The following is a 19,059-nucleotide window of genomic DNA, read 5'->3' on the forward strand; positions in this document are numbered from 1 at the left end:
ACACATTTAATTTCAACCCTTTCTTCTTAGGGCGACGCTTTAAACTACTGAAACACAAGCGCCTTAATGTTGTTAGCTTCTTAAATGAGCTCCCTCGTACACAGCATGATCTCAATTCATTTGTTGTAGACATTACTGCTCAGTCTGTGAGTACACTTTTTATTCTTTGGGGTTCTAGGTGGTTTTCTTTTCTCCAAATATACCCATCCTCTATCACATTGATACTGTCCTCTATATACCATCAGTATTATAAAAAAAAAAATTTCCCCTTCTCTCTGATCCGGACCATTTTTCACTTTCTTTCTAAGCCACTTGTTGGTGTTTTTGCAGGGTTAGGGTTACTCTGTATTTCTTGTTATAGCTCACTAATTAGATTATTTTTTTTCCTTCTTACAGAACACACTACTGTGTTTCGTGGTGAACGGTGTATTTAAAGGTGAGTGTTTTCATGCAGTAGTGTAGAGATGATTCAAGTGTACTGCCACTTTCACTTCACAGTAGTGTAATATGTCCTGTCATCTGACATCATACCTAATTCTGTGCTGTTTAATTTCCCAAATGTAATTATTTTGTGAAGTAGATCTCCAGGTTCCCTGCTTTCCTTCACCGAGCCATTGATTTGCCATTCAGACTGTCTGTAGCCCCCACAGAGTGAAGCTCCTTGCAAACATTTGCATAGCTAGGTAGAGAGATGCATATTCGGCACGCTCCCCCTTGTGGGTACAGTTATGATCTTTTGGACACTTTGGTGACTAAGATGATTCCAACCTTGTAGTTTGTCTGCTTTCACACTGGCGTTTTGGTTTCAGTTTGTGAAATCCGTCATGGGCTCTCACAAGCAGTCCCAAACGGATCAGTTTTGCCCTAATGCATTCTGAATAGATAAGGATCCGTTCAGAATGCATCAGTTTGCCTCCGCCTCCATTCCGTTCTGGAGGCGGACACCAAAACGATGCTTTCTTGCTGACTATGCAGAGGCAAACGGATACGTCCTGACACACAATGTAAGTCAATGGGGACGGATCAGTTTTCACTGACACAATATGGCACAATAGAAAACGGATCCGTCCCCTATTGACTTTCAGTGGTGTTCAAGACGGATCCGTTTTGGCTATGTTATAGATAATACAAACGGATCCGTTCTGAACGGATGCAGACAGTTGTATTATCTGAACGGATCCATGACTGATCCGCATCAACTGCGAGTGTGAAAGTAGCCTAAAGGGGTTGTCTCACTTCAGTAAGTTGAAAAAGCACTAGAATATGTGAGCTCCCATGGTCCCGGCCACCAGAGAGGCTGACTCTCTTTTTCCTGTAGTCTGAAAGCACAACCACCACTGATGGATTGCAGGGTGGTCTGTAACCATGGAAACGAGCAGTGTATAATGTGATGGAAAAATGAATCCAGCCAGCAAAGGAAGCAATATGTATAATAACAATACATTACGAAGTGGCTTGTTTTAAATTTCTCTACATGATAAATGCAACTTACTGAAGGGAGCAACCCCTTTAACCACCTCAGCCCCCAGTGCTTAAACACCCTGAAAGACCAGGCGACTTTTTACACTTCTGACCTACACTACTTTCACCATTTATTGCTCGTTCATGCAACTTACCACCCAAATGAATTTTACCTCCTTTTCTTCTCACTAATAGAGCTTTCATTTGGTGGTATTTCATTGCTGCTGACATTTTTACTTTTTTTTGTTATTAATCGAAATTTAATGATTTTTTTGCAAAAAAGACATTTTTCACTTTCAGTTGTAAAATTTTGCAAAAAAAACGAGATCCATATATAAATTTTGCTCTAAATTTATTGTTCTACATGTCTTTGATAAAAAAAAAAATGTTTGGGTAAAAAAAAAAAATGGTTTGGGTAAAAGTTATAGCGTTTACAAACTATGGTACAAAAATGTGAATTTCCGCTTTTTGAAGCAGCTCTGACTTTCTGAGCACCTGTCATGTTTCCTGAGGTTCTACAATGCCCAGACAGTACAAACACCCCACAAATGACCCCATTTCGGAAAGTAGACACCCTAAGGTATTCGGTGATGGGCATAGTGAGTTCATAGAACTTTTTATTTTTTGTCACAAGTTAGCGGAAAATGATGATTTATTTTTTTATTTTTTTTTCTTACAAAGTCTCATATTCCACTAACTTGTGACAAAAAATAAAAACTTCCATGAACTCACTATGCCCATCAGCGAATACCTTGGGGTGTCTTCTTTCCAAAATGGGGTCACTTGTGGGGTAGTTATACTGCCCTGGCATTCTAGGGGCCCAACTGTGTGGTAAGGAGTTTGAAATCAAATTCTGTAAAAAATGGCTGGTGAAATCCGAAAGGTGCTCTTTGGAATGTGGGCCCCTTTGCCCACCTAGGCTGCAAAAAAGTGTCACACATCTGGTATCTCCGTATTCAGGAGAAGTTGGGGAATGTGTTTTGGGGTGTCATTTTACATATATCCATGCTGGGTGAGAGAAATATCTTGGCAAAAGACAACTTTGTATAAAAAAAATGGTAAAAGTTGTCTTTTGCCATGGAATACCTTGGGGTGTCTTCTTTCCAAAATGGGGTCACTTGTGGGGTAGTTATACTGCCCTGGCATTTTTCAGGGGCCCTAATGTGTGGTAAGTAGGTAAATGACCTGTGAAATCCTAAAGGTGCTCTTTGGAATGTGGGCCCCTTTGCCCACCTAGGCTGCAAAAAAGTGTCACACATCTGGTATCGCCGTATTCAGGAGAAGTTGGGGAATGTGTTTTGGGGTGTCATTTTACATTTACCCATGCTGGGTGAGAGAAATATCTTGGCAAAAGACAACTTTTCCCATTTTTTTATACAAAGTTGGCATTTGACCAAGATATTTCTCTCACCCAGCATGGGTATATGTAAAATGACACCCCAAAACACATTCCCCAACTTCTCCTGAGTACGGCGATACCAGATGTGTGACACTTTTTTGCAGCCTAGATGCGCAAAGGGGCCCACATTCCTTTTAGGAGGGCATTTTTAGACATTTGGATCCCAGACTTCTTCTCACGCTTTGGGGCCCCTAGAATGCCAGGGCAGTATAAATACCCCACATGTGACCCCATTTTGGAAAGAAGACACCCCAAGGTATTCAATGAGGGGCATGGCGAGTTCATAGAAAATTTTTTTTTTTGGCACAAGTTAGCGGAAATTGATATTTTTTTTTTTTTCTCACAAAGTCTCCCTTTCCGCTAACTTGGGACAAAAATTTCAATCTTTCATTGACTCAATATGCCCCTCACGGAATACCTTGGGGTGTCTTCTTTCCGAAATGGGGTCACATGTGGGGTATTTATACTGCCCTGGAATTCTAGGGGCCCTAAAGCGTGAGAAGAAGTCTGGAATATAAATGTCTAAAAAATTTTACGCATTTGGATTCCGTGAGGGGTATGGTGAGTTCATGTGAGATTTAATTTTTTGACACAAGTTAGTGGAATATGAGACTTTGTAAGAAAAAAAAATAATAATTCTGCTAACTTGGGCCAAAAAAATGTCTGAATGGAGCCTTACAGAGGGGTGATCAATGACAGGAGGGTGATCAGAGAGTCTATATGGGGTGATCACCCCCCTGTAAGGCTCCATTCAGATGTCCGTATGTGTTTGCGGATCCGATCCATGTATCCGTGGATCCGTAAAAATCATACGGACATCTGAATGCAGCCTGACAGGGGGGGTGATCAATGACAGGGGGGTGATCAGGGAGTCTATATGGGGTGATCACCCCCCCTGGAAGGCTCCAGGGAGACGCCTGTATGTGTTTTGCGGATCCGATCCATCTATCAGTGGATCCGTAAAAATCATGCGGACATCTGAATGGAGCTTTACAGGGGGTTGATCAATGACAGGGGGGTGATCAGGGAGTCTATATGGGGTGATCAGGGGTGAATAAGGGGTTAATAAGTGACAGGGGGGGGGGGGGTGTAGTGTAGTGGTGCTTGGTGCAACATATAACTGAGCTACCTGTGTCCTCTGGTGGTCGATCCAAACAAAGGGGACCACCAGAGGACCAGGTAGCAGGTATATTAGACGCTGTTATCAAAACAGCGTCTAATATACCTGTTAGGGGTTAAAAAAAAAAACACATCTCCAGCCTGCCAGCGAACGATCGCCGCTGGCAGGCTGGAGATCCACTCTCTTACCTTCCGTTCCTGTGAACGCGCGTTCACAGGAAATCTCTGCTCGCGCGAGATGACGCGTATATGCGTGACTCTGCGCAGGGCTGCCACCTCCGGAACGCGAATCTGCGTTAGGCGGTCCGGAGGTGGTTAATGTGTCTAATTTAATAAAGAAGAATCATAAATCACAGTGTAAAACTTGCTCTCTTTATTTGCCAAAACGTACCTGCTACTATAAAACACACCTGAAAAACAAAAATATGTACTGATCTATTTTTCTTACTCCTTTAGTTGAGGGGCAGTCTAGTGATCCTGTACGTGCTTTTACACGGGTGTTCATAGCTGTGCCAGGCACTGATGGAGGGTAAGTTGGACAGCTGAACAGTTATGTTAACTTAGACTTATGGGGTCATTTATCAAACTGGTGTAAAGTAGAACTGGCTCAGTTGCCCATAGCAACCAATCAGATTCTGCCTTTCATTTTTGACAGCTCCTTTGGGAAATGAAAGGTGTTATCTGATTGATTGCTATGGTCACCTAAGCCATTTCTACTTTACACCAGTTTGATAAATGACCCAATTTTTTACACTAGCATGGTGTTTCCTAAAGAAGACCTCACTTGATATTTGTTTTAGTAACTTTATGTAATAACAATTCTGGAGTATGTAATAATATTTATCTATATAGCCCCACCATATTCCGCAGCGCTTTACAAATTCAGGGGGTTCATGTACAAAACAAAAGATATCACAACGTAACTGGCTAATATACAACTGAAACACTAGGAGTGAGGGCCCTGCTCGCAAGAGCTTACAATCTGTGATATACTTTTATGCCTCTATATTGTACTGTTCCTTTATTATTCTTGCTAGCAGTTGTGAATGAATAGCTAAGGGCTCTTTCACATGAGCAATACAGAACATGTCAGGGTCTGTTCAGCAAAAGACTCATGTTTTTGCATGCATGATAAATCAGTTTTGCCGGCAATTGTATTCAATACATCAGTTTTTTTTCCATCTTACTACTTTCACACTTGCGGCAGGACGGACCGGACAGGCTGTTCACCCTGTCGGATCTGTCCTTCCGCTATTTCGCCGTGCCGCCGGACTGCCGCTTTGTCCTCATTGACTATAATGGACGGGGGCGGAGCTCCGGCGCAGCACGGCAAAAGGCCGCCCGACTAGAAGTCCTGCATGTCCGACTTTTTAGTCCAGTGGCCTCTCACTGCGAACTGCCGTACTGCGCCGGAGCTCCGCCCCGTCCCCGTTTTAGTCGGTGGGGACGGAGCGGCGGCACAGCAAAATGGCGGAAGGACGGATCCGACAGGGTGAACAGCCTATCGGATCTGTCCTGCCGCAAGTGTGAAAGTACCCTAAGACACAGCATCAATTAGCAACAATCACTCAAAAACGGACTGCATTTGGACGCCATGCGTGTGCTGTCAGTTGTGTGTTTATATTTTTGGTTTGTTTCACTGACCCATTGACTTAAATGGACCAGTCCTGTGTGACAAACAGATGAAGATAAGAGTATGATGTACTTTTTCCTAAATCGGATAGATGGTCAATAGAAAAACTGTTCTTGTGCATGTAGCCAATGGGTCAGTATTCAGTCCGGATGCTATACATTGTAAAAATGGACCGCATCTGGACAGCAAACCTAACAGTTTGCAGTGAAGGTCCAGATGGGTCTTTACATTTGGGAGTGTGTCCATGCACATTGTGACAATAGCGGCTGTGATTTGGATAGTGTCAGGCTATGCCGGGACACCCCCAACTAGTAACACTTTTTAATTGCAAATAGCAATTCATTCATAAAGGAATGACACATCATAATAGTTGCTCCAGAACTGTTATTACAAAGGGGACACAAATAGTTGCTAAAAAAACATGTCAGGAGAGTCTATAGGTCCTCTGTAATAGCAGACTCCGTGGCGGTTTAAGGTAGAAGTGGATTTAATATCTTGATTCCTGACTGGTAGCTAAATATAAAGGGGAAATTTATCATAAGGGGAATATTTGAAGCCAGTTTTGCCTGAGTCTGTGTTGGCGTACTTTATGCCACATTTATCAAATGTCTCATGTTTGATAAATGTGTTCTCCATAGACCTAACTCTTTTGTCTATGAAAGCTACTAAGTGAAATTGAGATGTATTTATTTTTTGTACTTTTTAAAGTCTCAATGATGAATCTGGATTGAAACTCATTAATATAGCTAACCACACCCTCTTTTCCTCAAATATTTTAAAACTAGAGAGTGGTGTAAAAATGCAAAAAGATGCAACTATCAAAACATGCAACCATAGTGTCCAGGGCAGCTTGTAGTTTTATGGACATCTTCCAGAGATTGCACAATACTGCATAGCTTGGTGTAATCTGCCAAAATAGATAGTGCTATTAATTCCATCCTCGATATCTTTAATAAGTTAAATAATAGTGGACCCAGCACTGAACCTTGGGGGAGGGCCCGCTCCAGGTTCATGTGGGCCCTTGGGCTATAAATCCCAGTGGGCCCCTTGTTTACATTTACATGTCCCCCTGTGGCTCCCACACCATATAATAACCCCTAGTGGCCCCCATACAGTATAATGACCCCCCAATGCCCTCCCACACAGTATAATGACCCCACAGTGGCCCTCCATTCAGAATAATCGGCCCCAGTCGCTCCGCATTCAGAATAATGACCCCCAGTGGCCCCCACACTGGGAGTTATACTGTATGGGGGGGCAGTGGGGGTCATTATACTGTGTGAGGGCTATTATATAGAATGGGGGCTCTGGGGGTCATTATACTAAATGGAGGCTCACTGGGTATCGTTATACTAAATGGGGGGCACTGGGGGGTCGTTATACTGTGTAAGGGGCTCCCTGCACTCCTTCTCTCCTCAGGGCCGCTGCAGCAGTGAGACACTCATCATGACATCACCGCTGGGCCGGGGAGAGAAGGAGCTGTGCAGTGATGTAGCTAGAACTGATTGTGCCCCACAGCAAATTTTAGTACAACATACAGCAAAACTACAACTCCCAGCATGCCAAGACAGGCTAGAGCTATCCGCCTACAGCAGGGCATGGTGGTAGTTGTAGTTTTACAACAGCTGGAGGGCCGCAGGTTGGGCATCCCTGCTATAGACCTTATTTTACCTTTTTAAGCGTCATCCCCTCTGTCCAGGCTTCCCCTCGCCTTCTCATAAAAACAAATCTGGTTAGTCTGACAACTTCTGTCCTTGGTAAACCCTTGCTGGCTATATACGATATTGTTCACAGCCACATACTCCTGTATATAGTCCCTTAAGAGCCTTTCAAATATTTTTCCCACAGTAGAAAGACCTAGAGTGTTTTCTTTGCATATGGGCACCACATTTGCCATGCGCCATTCACTAGAGAATTTATAAAAAATTATGAACGGGGGCACAGAAATAACTGAACTGAATTGTTTCAGGACTCTTTACACTGCTATTGATAATAAAAACTCACCAAAAGGTATGTTTTAGTGCCCTCCCATCAGCAGTTTGGCATGGGCAGGGACTTACTCCCTTTTTAAAGTGTTTTTTTTCCATGTTACAAAGTGATGACACACTGATAAGCCTTCACTTTAAGACTAGAAATGCTCATTTAATATGCAGCTTAAGGGTCCATTCACACGTCCGTAATTTGGGTCCGCATTCGTTCCGGAATTTGCGGACCCATTCACTTTCAATGGGGCTGTAACGGATGCGAATCCGCATTTTCGGGATCCGCAATTCCATTCCTGAAATCTTTTTTTTTTTTATATGTCCTATTCTTGTCCGCAATTGCGGACCAGAAAAGGCATTTTCTATTATAGTGTCTGATGTGTGGTCCGCAAATTGCGGATCGCACATTGCAGGTTTCTGTGTTTTGCGGATCCGCAAAACACTTACGGACGTGTGAATGGACCCTAAATGTGTTACTTTATTGATAACATTGATTGACCAGTATCTTTATGTTGTCAGGCTCCTCTTAGTGAATGATGATCAATTCATAAGGAATGCCACCACAGAAGAGATTCGGAAAGCATTTGCCACACCAGCTCCTACTCCTTCCAGCAGCCCAGTACCTGTCCATGCACCTGTGCCCCAAGATATGGTGCAAGCATTTTCACTGTTCTCCGGAATGAATGCAGAATGGTCTCAAAAGTAAGAATTATTTTCCCTCTATTCTGGCACATAATGTACAGCTCCACATTACAGTTGTTTGAATGTGCCCTAAAGTTGTGTTTCGATACTTTCTCACTTCATAACCATATTATATGTCCTAACAGGTGTCTTCAGGACAATGGTTGGGACTTTGAACAGGCAGCACAGATTTTTATGAAGCTCAAGGTATGTACAGGTTGAGGGAGACTATATTTGTCCACAGGACAGCATAATCTGGTGACAGACACTGTGATTTCACTGAACTGTCACTTAGGACTTAACATAAAATTATTTTTGAGAACTCACAAGTTAAAGGGTAACTAAAACCTTTGATGGGCAGCAGCACTGCTCAGAGCAGTTTGTCCCTTTTGATTTTTATTTGCTCTGTCTGCCTTTTCAAGCATATGGAGTACAGACCCCATATACCTTCTATGGATTTGTACTTGCTGAACCAATTAAAGGCAAAGGCACAGAGCATCTAATTAGTGCTGTTGCCTTTGTTTTTCATCAAAGGTTTAGTTATTTAAGGGTACTTTCACACTTGCGTTGTTTGATTCCGGCAGGCAAACTGTATGCAAACGCATGTCATTTTTTCTGACTGATCAGGCATTTTTTCAGACTGATCAGGATCCTATTCGTATTTTGAATGCCCGATCCGGCACTAATACATTCCTATGGAAAAAAATGCCGGATCCGGCATTCAGGCAAGTCTTTAGTTTTTTTCGCCGGAGATAAAACTGTAGCATGCTACGGTTTTCTCTTTTGCCTGATCAGTCAAAATGACTGAACTGAAGACCTCCTGATGCATCCTGAACGGATTACTCTCCATTCACAATGCATGGGGATATGCCTGATCAGTTCTTTTCCAGTATAGAGCCCCTGTGACGGAACTCTATGCCGGAAAAGAAAAACGCTAATGTGAAAGTAGCCTTACACTGCTAGGCGGAGGCTTCCACCTTGCAGTGTTCCCGGTGAAGTCACCAGCACTAATTGGCGGGCTTTAGCGCTGCCCTGGCCTGTTTTACATTAGTGGCGGTGATGTTACCGGGAACATAGCTAGCAGAAGCCTCCGCCTAGTAGAGACCCGGTACGTCACCGGATCGAGTGAAAAAGCATTTTCCCTACGTGATTCAGCGCAGGGCAAGGGAGAGCATGTTCCGATGCTCATCTCAATGGGTCTGCCTGGGTAAAAAAGGGGATATGTCCGGGTTCACAACCCTTTTAAACTTCTGCCCTTTCTGAACTTTATAGGGGTATTCACATCTCCCTCTTTAGCATTTTCTTCAACTGCAATTTGAATCTAAGGTCCAGATGGGTGTTTATCGGTTAGGGGTGTGTCCTTGCACAGTCTGACACTGGCAGCACTGACTGGATAGTGTGAGACTGTGCAGATACACATCCCCAACTGATAACACCCAGCTGGACTTTTTAATGCAAACTGTAAGTAATTCATCTAACAGCAATAATAAATGAATGGGACATTATAGAGTCATAAGAATAGATGCTTCGAAATTGTTATTACAAGGGGGTGCAAGAAGTTACTAAAATTCACTTTTCTGGAGAGATAAGCAGGTACTTTTTAAAAGGAATATGTCACCACAGTCTTAAACTATAAAGCAGGCATGCTCAACCTGCGGCCCTCCAGCTGTTGTAAAACTACAACTCCCAGCATGCCCGAACAGCCTACAGCTAGCAGCCTACAGCAGGGCACTGTGGGAGTTGTAGTTTTAAAACAGCTTGAGGGCCGCAGTTTGAGCATGCCTGCTATAAACAGTCCAGGTTGCTATTTTTAATGTTCCTACTGCCCTCCATTCACCCGCTTTCAGGGTTCAAAACTATACTAAGATGCTTTGTTGTGGTGACCGATTACGTTTAAATAATTATGAGCTATCAAGAGTGCTACAAATTGAGCTGTCGGAACAAGTCTTGCTAGTCTGCAAAACCTGAAGTAGATGAAACCTGAAGGCTGTAGAAGGCACTACTCACAAAAAGTTAGGGATATTTGGCTTTTGGGTGAAATTTATGTAAAATGTTCACGCTACAGTGATATATTGTGAAAGTAGAGCATTTAAGAAGAAGCTTGCAATTGTGATTTCTAATCTCAAACAATCTTATTAAAAAAAAAAGGCGAACAGTAGTAGTGGGTATACCCCCACAAAAAATGTCAATGTCTCAATAACTTATGTGGCCTTGAGCATCAATTACAACTTTACAATGACATATCATGCTTGACAATGACAGACTTATTGTCTGCTGAGGCATGGCATCCCACTCTTTTTGAAGGGCGGCCCTCAGGTCATTGAGGTTCTGGTGTACAGAGCTATGAGCCATCTACACGGCGACAGCTGATCCCATAGGTTTTCAATGGGATTCAGGTCTGGAGAAAGTGAATGCCACTCAATTTGAGGTACTCCAGTCTCCAGCAGCCGTTCCCTAATGATGTGACCTCGATAAGCTGGCGCATTGTCGTCCATGAAAATCAAATTGGGCCTGTGTTGTTCATGCAGAGGCACAATGACTGGATTATTATGTTATTCAGGTAGTATGGGCTTGTCACTGTACTATTCACAAAGTGTAGGGGAGTTCTGTATTGACTAGACATACCTGCCCACATTGTAACCATCACCACCACCAAAGGCTCATCTGGTGACAACAGTAGCTAATTGCATAGCGATCACCTTGACATCGTTGGCGGCCATCATTTCTGCTTGGCTTGAATTGACTTTCATCAGTGAACAGCACTGAGGCTCACTGGTCTCTTGTCCAGAGTCTATGTTCCCAAGCCATTGCAAGATGACGCCTGTGCCTGGTGGTGTGGTCAGGTACCCTTGCAGGTCATCTAGTAAGCAGACCACACTGATGTAAACAGTTTTGAATGGTCTGACGTGACACTTGGGTGCCTCTCACCTCCCTTAAATGTGCCTGGAGTTGTGTGGCATCCATCATCCGCTTCTTCAGGTCATTGTTCACAATGAAGCGGTTATTGGTATGGGATGTGGCCAAAGTACGTCCTTTTCTGTGACTACCATCCTGCTTCAAACCTCGCAATGAAGAGGTACTGTTGATCAAATGTTAGGTGCCGTCTTTGTCTCATGATGTCAAAATGTGAACAGCATGATGAGGAGGACTTTTTAAATACCAATTCTAATTGAACCAGGAAGTTTATTGGGCAAATCATGGATAAAACACCAGATGCATTTTGCTGTTAAGTTCCTTGTTGGAGAACAGCAAGTTGTGCCAAAAGTCCTGAAACATTGAACAGCTAGACACGTGCATTCAGAAGTTTAGAGAAAGTTACATTACGTTCACCTGTAAAGGTTTGAGTGCACTTTAGATTCATCCTGAAATTTCTCATACAAGCCAAATATCCCTAACTTTTTGTGAGTAGTTGTATATATTTTCTAACTCTTCATTATATGGCATTTTCTACCCTCATTCTTGTATAAATGATGGTTTCCAACAATGCAGACTTATCCCATTGCAGGGATAGACAACCTCAGGCAATCCAGCCGTTGTGAAAGTACAACTCCCAGCATGCGCCATTCACTTCTATAGAAGCTCAAAGAACAGCTGTGCAAGTGTACATACTGGGAGCTGCAGTGTCGCAACACTTGCAGTGCCAGAGGTTGCCACCCCCCTGCCCTATCCACAGCATAGGAAGGGTTAATATCTAAAGCTGAGACCCCCACCTATCACAAGAAAAGGGTCCCATTCCCTCAAATGAATGGAGCAGCAGGTTGAACTTGCACATTACTGCTCCATTCACTCTTTAAAGGACTGCTGATAATAACCGAGCGCTGTACAAGGGGCTCCATTCTCTGAGATATTTAGTTCCCGTGGATAGGGGATTTGTTTGTATTGTGGGAAAGTGTTTTTGAGAAATATTGAAATACTTTTCCCAGTCTGTGAAGGTCCCCTCTCTCCTCTAGTCCCCTATCTGCGCATTGTAAAGGAAAATAATTATCCGAAATATAAAAATATCAGGATTTTGTCTACAGTACAAATTAAAGTGTAACTGTCATGTAATTTTTTTTTTATATATTTTTTTTTTTTAAGGATAACATGGGTTGATGGTACTCTGCAATATATTCAGTTACCAGATTCTGGGTGCTATCTATTGCTATGTAAAAATCCATATTCTATTCCATAGACACTGAATACTGGTACTTTCTGTGGAGGGCAGCTGTTCTTCTGCTTGCCTGGTCCTTACGACACCCAGTGTGCTGTCTCTTACTGAATTAGTTATTTCTAAAATAGATCATTTCTGATCATTTCTGTGCCTGCGCAGTCTTTTTATTTGTGCCCCTGGAGCACTCACTTTAGACTGTATTACACTGGCCAATATTTTGGCCAGTAATCGCTAACGAGCTTTTGCATAAACAGGGCTCCAGACTAAAAAAAATACCTAGTAGCCATTGGCTCCTGAACTGAAAATTTTAGTCGCCAAATCAAAACCGAATAACGCTGATCAGATTGGCGTAGGGTTGTTTCGATACCAAAGTTTTGATTCGCTTTCGTCACCATAAAAAAGTATTGCGATACTCAATATCGTGCAAAAAAAAAAAAAAAAAACACCAAAAAAAGCCGCGTGCATTTCGCATTTTATGAAACGTTCGGCCCATAATAGAACAGTCCTATCCTATTTTTTGGGGTGACAAGGTGACAAAAAATGGCGAATGCTCACCGCATAGGAGAATTTTTTTTAAAATTTTTTATAGTTTGGACTTTTCAGGCACAGCGCTATGTAATATATTTATTTATTGTTTATATATTTTATATGTAAAATTGGGAAAGGGGGGATTTAAACTTAATATTTTAGGGTACTTTCACACTAGCGTTTTTCATTTCCGGCATAGAGTTCCGTCACAGGGGCTCTATACCGGAAAAGATGTCTTCAGGTCAGTCTTTTTGACTGATCAGGCAAAAGATAAAACCGCAGCATTCTACGGTTTTATCTCTGGCGAAAAAAACTGAAGATTTGCCTGAATGCCGGATTATGCATTTTTCCCCATAGGAATGTATTAGTGCCGTATCCGGCATTCAAAATACCGGAATGCCGGATCCATCCTTCCGGTTGAACCGTGCGATTTTCACGCATGGTTGCTAGGATGAAAGTCTATTCACTGTATTACTTTCCCTTATAACAACATGGTTATAAGGGAAAATAATAGCATTCTTTAATGCAGAATGCGTAGTAGAAGGTCAATATAATAAACATTATATACACCCCAATATAATAAACATTGGTGGCGCAGTGCGCCCCCCCCTAGTATAATAAACATTGGTGGGCAGTGCCAATGAGGGTTAAAAAAATAAATAAAAATTAACTCACCTCCTCCAATTGATCACGTAGCAGCCGGTCTCCTGTTCTTTCTTCAGGACCTGTCAAAGGACCTGTGGTGACGTCACTGTGCTCATCACATGATCCATCACCATGGTAATGGACCATGTGATGGAGCTCAGTGACGTCACCACAGGTCCTTTGACAGGTCCTGAAGAAAGAACAGGAGACCGGCAGCTACGCGATCAATTTGAGAAGGTGAGTTAATTTTTATTTTTTTAACCCTCATTGGCACTGCCTACCAATGTTTATTATACTGGGGGGGGGGGGGGGGGGGGGCCGCACTGCGCCACCAATGAAGATAACTGACCTGTTAATACAAATACAGGAGGCGGGTGCCGGAATCAAATAGCCGGCACCCGACCTCTATGACAGGGAGCTGCGATCAGCGGCAGTTAACCCCTCAGGTGCCGCTCCCAGTGTCATAGAGGTCGGGTGCCGGCTATTTGATTCTGGCACCCACCTCCTGTATTTGTATTAACAGGTCAGTTATCTTCATTGGTGGCGCAGTGGCCACAGCTCCCCTGTCCCTCTTCTTATTGGCCGCGGCGGCAGCAGCACAGGGGGGAGGGAGAGACTCTTCCACTGCGCTGCTGATAAGAACATGATAGTTCAGCTCCTGTGCCCACCGCTGTATTCAGAGCTGCGGCGCGGCTCTAGTCGCAAATGGCGACAAGACTAAAAAGTCTTGTCGCCATTTGTAAATTCTAAGTCGCATTGGCGACCATTTTGGTCGCCATCTGGAGCCCTGATAAATGTTCGGCAGCATTATTACACTACAATATGGTCGCTAACGAGCACTCATGAGAATACAATTGTGGGCCAAAAGATCGGCCAGTGTAATACTGCGCCGCTCGTTCTTCAGGCAGTTCAGATTTTTAAGCATGCTTTAAAATCAGCACTTGCCGGCGGCAAATGGCGCTGTCTAATGGTGATTTGCCACTGACAAACCACTAGGCAGTATGGGGATGAGCGATGGCATAGCGATCACTTCTCTCCATGCTACGGAGGTAATGCATAATTTCCCATGACCCGTTCTCTAGCATGATCTTGAACTCATGCAACTGCTCGGGCGTCATTGAGTCCATCAAACTGATCATGCTTAGCCCATAATGGTAGTTTGGGCTGCGTTGAAACGCTGACTCCGCCCCCTCCCAGCGGCGAATCAAGTCAGCACCAAACTCCATCTGATGTTGGGCAAAACCTTTTAGAGCGTCGGAAACGACCTTTACAAGGTTCACATAATCTGCTTGATTTGGCCTACCAGATCTCTGCCCGCTCACCAGGGCTCTCAAATTTTGGCAAAAACCTAAGAGCCTCTGTTGAGCGGAGGGATTCGGTAGGGGACCCGGATTATCCTGAGCCGATACAGGAGGGCTAGCGCTGGCGATCTGTTCCGGTTCCGCCTCAAAAGGTTGTTCAGGCTCCCGAGTGCTGCTGGCACTTCTGTAGGAAAAAAATAAGGAAAGTTAGGAATTGTTCTTTAAATAAAACATCCATGTTCTATGCTATGTCTACCTTATACCATAGGGGGCTGGCCAAAACAGGGGAGCCAAACACTCTGCTGTCTCAGACAGCCCCTTACACTCAAAAGGAGAGAACAGTTGTCGCTCTGACTGTAGGGGACTGGCCAAAACAGGGGAGCCAAACACTCCGCTGTCTCAGACAGCCCCTTACACTCAGACGGACTGTAGGGGGCTGGCCAAAACAGGGGAGCCAAATGCTCCGCTGTCTCAGACAGCCCCTTTACAAAAAATGTTTAACAGTTGTTAAAAATATTTACCTTCTTGGTGCCATCGCCTTTCGTAGGAACCCCAGGGCCGCCGTATGGATGTATGGGGTCCCTGAGGTTCTTCCGGAGACACCCGGGGCCTGAACCTTCTTGTTATAATCCCTCCTGAAGCGGTCCCGGATAGATCGCCAACGCGTTGTAACCAGTTTGACTATAAAAAAAAAACATAAAAAATAAAATCAGCATGATGAAAGGAAAAGAACAATATTAATGTATTAAAATACATATTGTTTTACTTACCATATTTTTCCTGAGCCGCCGCATTTGGATCCCCCCAGGTCTCCAAAACTTCGGCACAGATGTCCCTCCAGAGCTGCTGGGTACGATGATGATCAGCGTGGTGGCGGTCGGAGTGGTCCCATAATGCTGGACGTGCCTCCACCAGTTGGATGAGGAGCAGGTTATCTATCATAGGAACCCCGAACTCCTCATCTTCCCTGGTGGAGCCTACGGAACCCTGAAAAAAAGGAAATACAAAATTAAATGTAAATCCTAATACAAAATGCAAATTAAAACTACTTAATTCAAGACTTGCACGTCTACGACCGCTACGCTCATTCCCGCGGACTCTGGAGGCGCCTGGGGGATCCTCGCTGGCGGCTCTAGGTGCAGATTGCTGAAACCAAAAAATTTTTTTTTTAAACCACCTCCCCTGGACGATGGCGAGTCCACCACTGGTGAGCGAGCCCCGGCAACCACATCCGGAGAGCCCTCCGCTGATGATGAAGAAATCTATAATAAGAGCACATACTGATTGATGCAACGAATCAAACAGTACAAACTCCAAGCGTTGATTTTATACTTACCGGCCACTCAATACACCGGCGCCTTCTGGGTGGGTTTTTCCAATTGATTTTCTTTTTTGATGACATCAGTATGCAACGGAATACCAGACAAAATGAAGATAACGTTAAAGGAACTTGTTTAGAGCATTATTTCCACATATATCAACAATTTAAAAAAAAAAAATTTTTTTTTTTTTTAATACTTCTACCCACCGCAGAACTTTCTTTAAATTTCTAATTTTTTATCTTTTTTTTGGAATGACCCTAATAATAAAATGATTAAAAAAATTAATCCGACAGGAGCCATAAACACCCCCAGAGACAGCAGCCCCCCACAATGACATCAGCCCCCCAGTTCCAAACAACCTTCCCACAGTGCCCTCAGCCCCACCAATGCCAGCAGCCCCCACAGTTCCAGCCACAAAAACCCCTGCAGTGCCATAAGCACTGCATGCACAGTTCCAGACACAAACACCCCCGCAGTGCCAGCAGACCCCCCAATTCCAGCCACACACACCCCCGCAGTGCCAGCAGCAACCACCGTTTCAGCCACAAACATAATCGCAGTGCCAGCAGATGCCCCCACTGTTCCAGACACACACCCCTTCCCAAGTGCCAGCAGCCCCCCCCCCCCCCCCCCTAGAAATAGATAGATAGAAAAAAAAGAAAGATAGACAGACAAAACTTCATATACTTACCAGTCTCAAGTCGATAATCCAAAATGGCCGACGATGAGGGGGAGGGACAGGAAGTTACTGGGCATGCGCAGAAACGTGAACGGTTTCTAACTGATCCGTGTCAAAGCGGAGCCAGGACAAACGGATACATCCCCATTGACTTTCATTGTAAGTCTGGACGGATCAGTTTGGCTCCGCACGGCCAGGCGGACACCCGAACGCTGCAAGCTGTGTTCGGGTGTCCGCCTGCTGAGCGGAACGGAGGCTGAACGCTGCCAGACTGAGGCATTCTGAGCGGATCCGCATCCACTCAGAATGCATTGGGGCCGTACGGATGCGTTCGGGGCCGCTTGTGAGAGCCTTCAAACAGAACTCACAAGCGGAACCCCAAACGCAAGTGTGAAAGTAGCCTAAACATGGGGTGTTAGCATGAATGAGGCAAGTGAGCATAGCACAGCTCTTTAGGAGACACAGGTTTATAGGGAAGGCTGAGTGCAATATGGGAAATTTTCAATTTCACTAGTGTCGCTTTGAAGTGTGTATTGAGGCGGTTGCAGTTGGGCAGGGATATTCTATATATTATTTAAAAAATATTGACCCTGTCTTTGTTTTGTTTTCCTGTTATTGTTTATAGCAGTTTACCTATTCTTTACATCTATAATGTGTTGTATTTCCTTTCACAGGCAGAGGGTAAAATCCCAGAAGTTGCCTTCATCAAGTGACTCTCCACTTTAATCTTTCCTTCATCTTTGCTCCTTTTTAAAGTTAAAAATCTCAATTCTGTAAATGCCATATAAACAGGAATTTTTGGATTCAAGGAACTGCGTGTCTAATTCCCACTTCACTGGGTGCTATTAATCCCCAGTTTGAACATTAAACCACATCCGACTACAGAACAGTTTTCATGTGTACATATATTTTGAACGATAAGTGGCATCTGTTGTTCCCCTGGAAAGACTGAATAGTCTTGCCTACTTACGTGACTCTTAATACATTGATTTAAAGATTAGATGAAGAATACAGGTGTCTACATTTCTTCTACGTGAGAGATTTTCACATGGTTCACAGAATTCTCCCTGCCGCATTTTGGCTGCATTGTGGATATTTCCTGTCGTTAACATTTTTAATTTACAGGGAATACCAGGACAGACAAACATAAGGCAGCCAGTGGGAAATTAGTCTGCAAGGACACCCTGTATTTCTTTTCAGTCCGGAATATCACTTTGGTTGGATCAATGCATGACGTGAAAGTAAAACGTGCAACTTTTACTTTATTTAAAAACAAAGAAAAGTGGTAATTGTTGCTTAGATGGTATAAAGTCTGGGGGGCGGGGGCGGGGGCGGGGGGGGGGGGGGGGGGTTACTTAAAGTGGGGCAGAGGAGAACTGGTTTAGCTGCTATGTACATAGCAGCCAATATGCACCGTTCATTTTTTACAGCTTCTTTGGAAATGTAAAGGATCAATTCCATTGGTTGCTGTAGGCTAGTTTTCCCTTGCACCACTCTTAATAAATCTCCCCCTATTTATTTTTGCAGAATGGCATCATGAATTGATTAATCATCTCTTACTGATCTGTATTGTGTCACACTAGGCTCAGTTGCAGAGTTATGGAAAACTAGTGCAGAAGAAAAATGAAGGAATAGCCCATAGCAGCTCATCAGATTCAAGCTGGTTGGTTTTCCTGGGCACTCTTCATTTGCACTAATTATTGATCATTTGTGATTAACTTGTTTCTTGTCTCATCTCAAAAATGAGACTGCTCCTAGACCTACAAGATTGTACTGTACTGTATAGTTTTCTGACTACAAACCGAATTCCATGGAACTTATTTTAATTTTTTTAATTACAATAAATTTGTTTATTGATAACTGCACATGGAAAGAAAAAAAAGTGTATTTAAGAACGATAAACAATTAACTTCGGCTATACTTACACTAGGGGTTTGGTTTTCCGGTATTGAGGTCTGTCATAGGGTCAAAATACCGGAAAAAAACGCTTCCGTTTTGTCCCCATTCATTGTCAATGGGGACAAAACTAAACAGAATGGAATGCTCCAAAATGCATTCTGTTCCGTTTAGTTGCGTTCCCATACCGTAGAGCAAACTGCAACATGTTGTAATTTGCTTTCCATCCTGGGATGCAGAGCAAGACTGATCTGGCATGACCC

General features: G+C 43.5%; 1 protein-coding gene across 2 annotated transcripts in view; it reads left to right on the plus strand.

Annotated features, from left to right (window-relative positions):
- The window catches only part of NXF1 (nuclear RNA export factor 1), a 41,518-nt gene extending 23,861 nt beyond the window's left edge, over nt 1-17,657 (plus strand). The window contains exons 14-19 of one of the 2 annotated variants that reach the window (XM_040410071.1): nt 31-146; nt 397-436; nt 4,436-4,508; nt 8,114-8,296; nt 8,422-8,482; nt 17,575-17,657. In XM_040410071.1, coding sequence (XP_040266005.1) covers nt 31-146; nt 397-436; nt 4,436-4,508; nt 8,114-8,296; nt 8,422-8,482; nt 17,575-17,613 — 512 coding nt within the window. In that variant the 3' untranslated portion in view covers nt 17,614-17,657. The remainder of the gene's footprint in view (nt 1-30; nt 147-396; nt 437-4,435; nt 4,509-8,113; nt 8,297-8,421; nt 8,483-17,574) is intronic. The other variant, XM_040410072.1, reaches the window with a different exon arrangement.
- The last annotated feature ends 1,402 nt before the right edge of the window (nt 17,658-19,059 follow it).

The sequence above is a fragment of the Bufo bufo genome, chromosome 10 (genome assembly GCF_905171765.1).
Source record: "Bufo bufo chromosome 10, aBufBuf1.1, whole genome shotgun sequence".
In the NCBI taxonomy this organism is placed as follows: domain Eukaryota; kingdom Metazoa; phylum Chordata; class Amphibia; order Anura; family Bufonidae; genus Bufo; species Bufo bufo.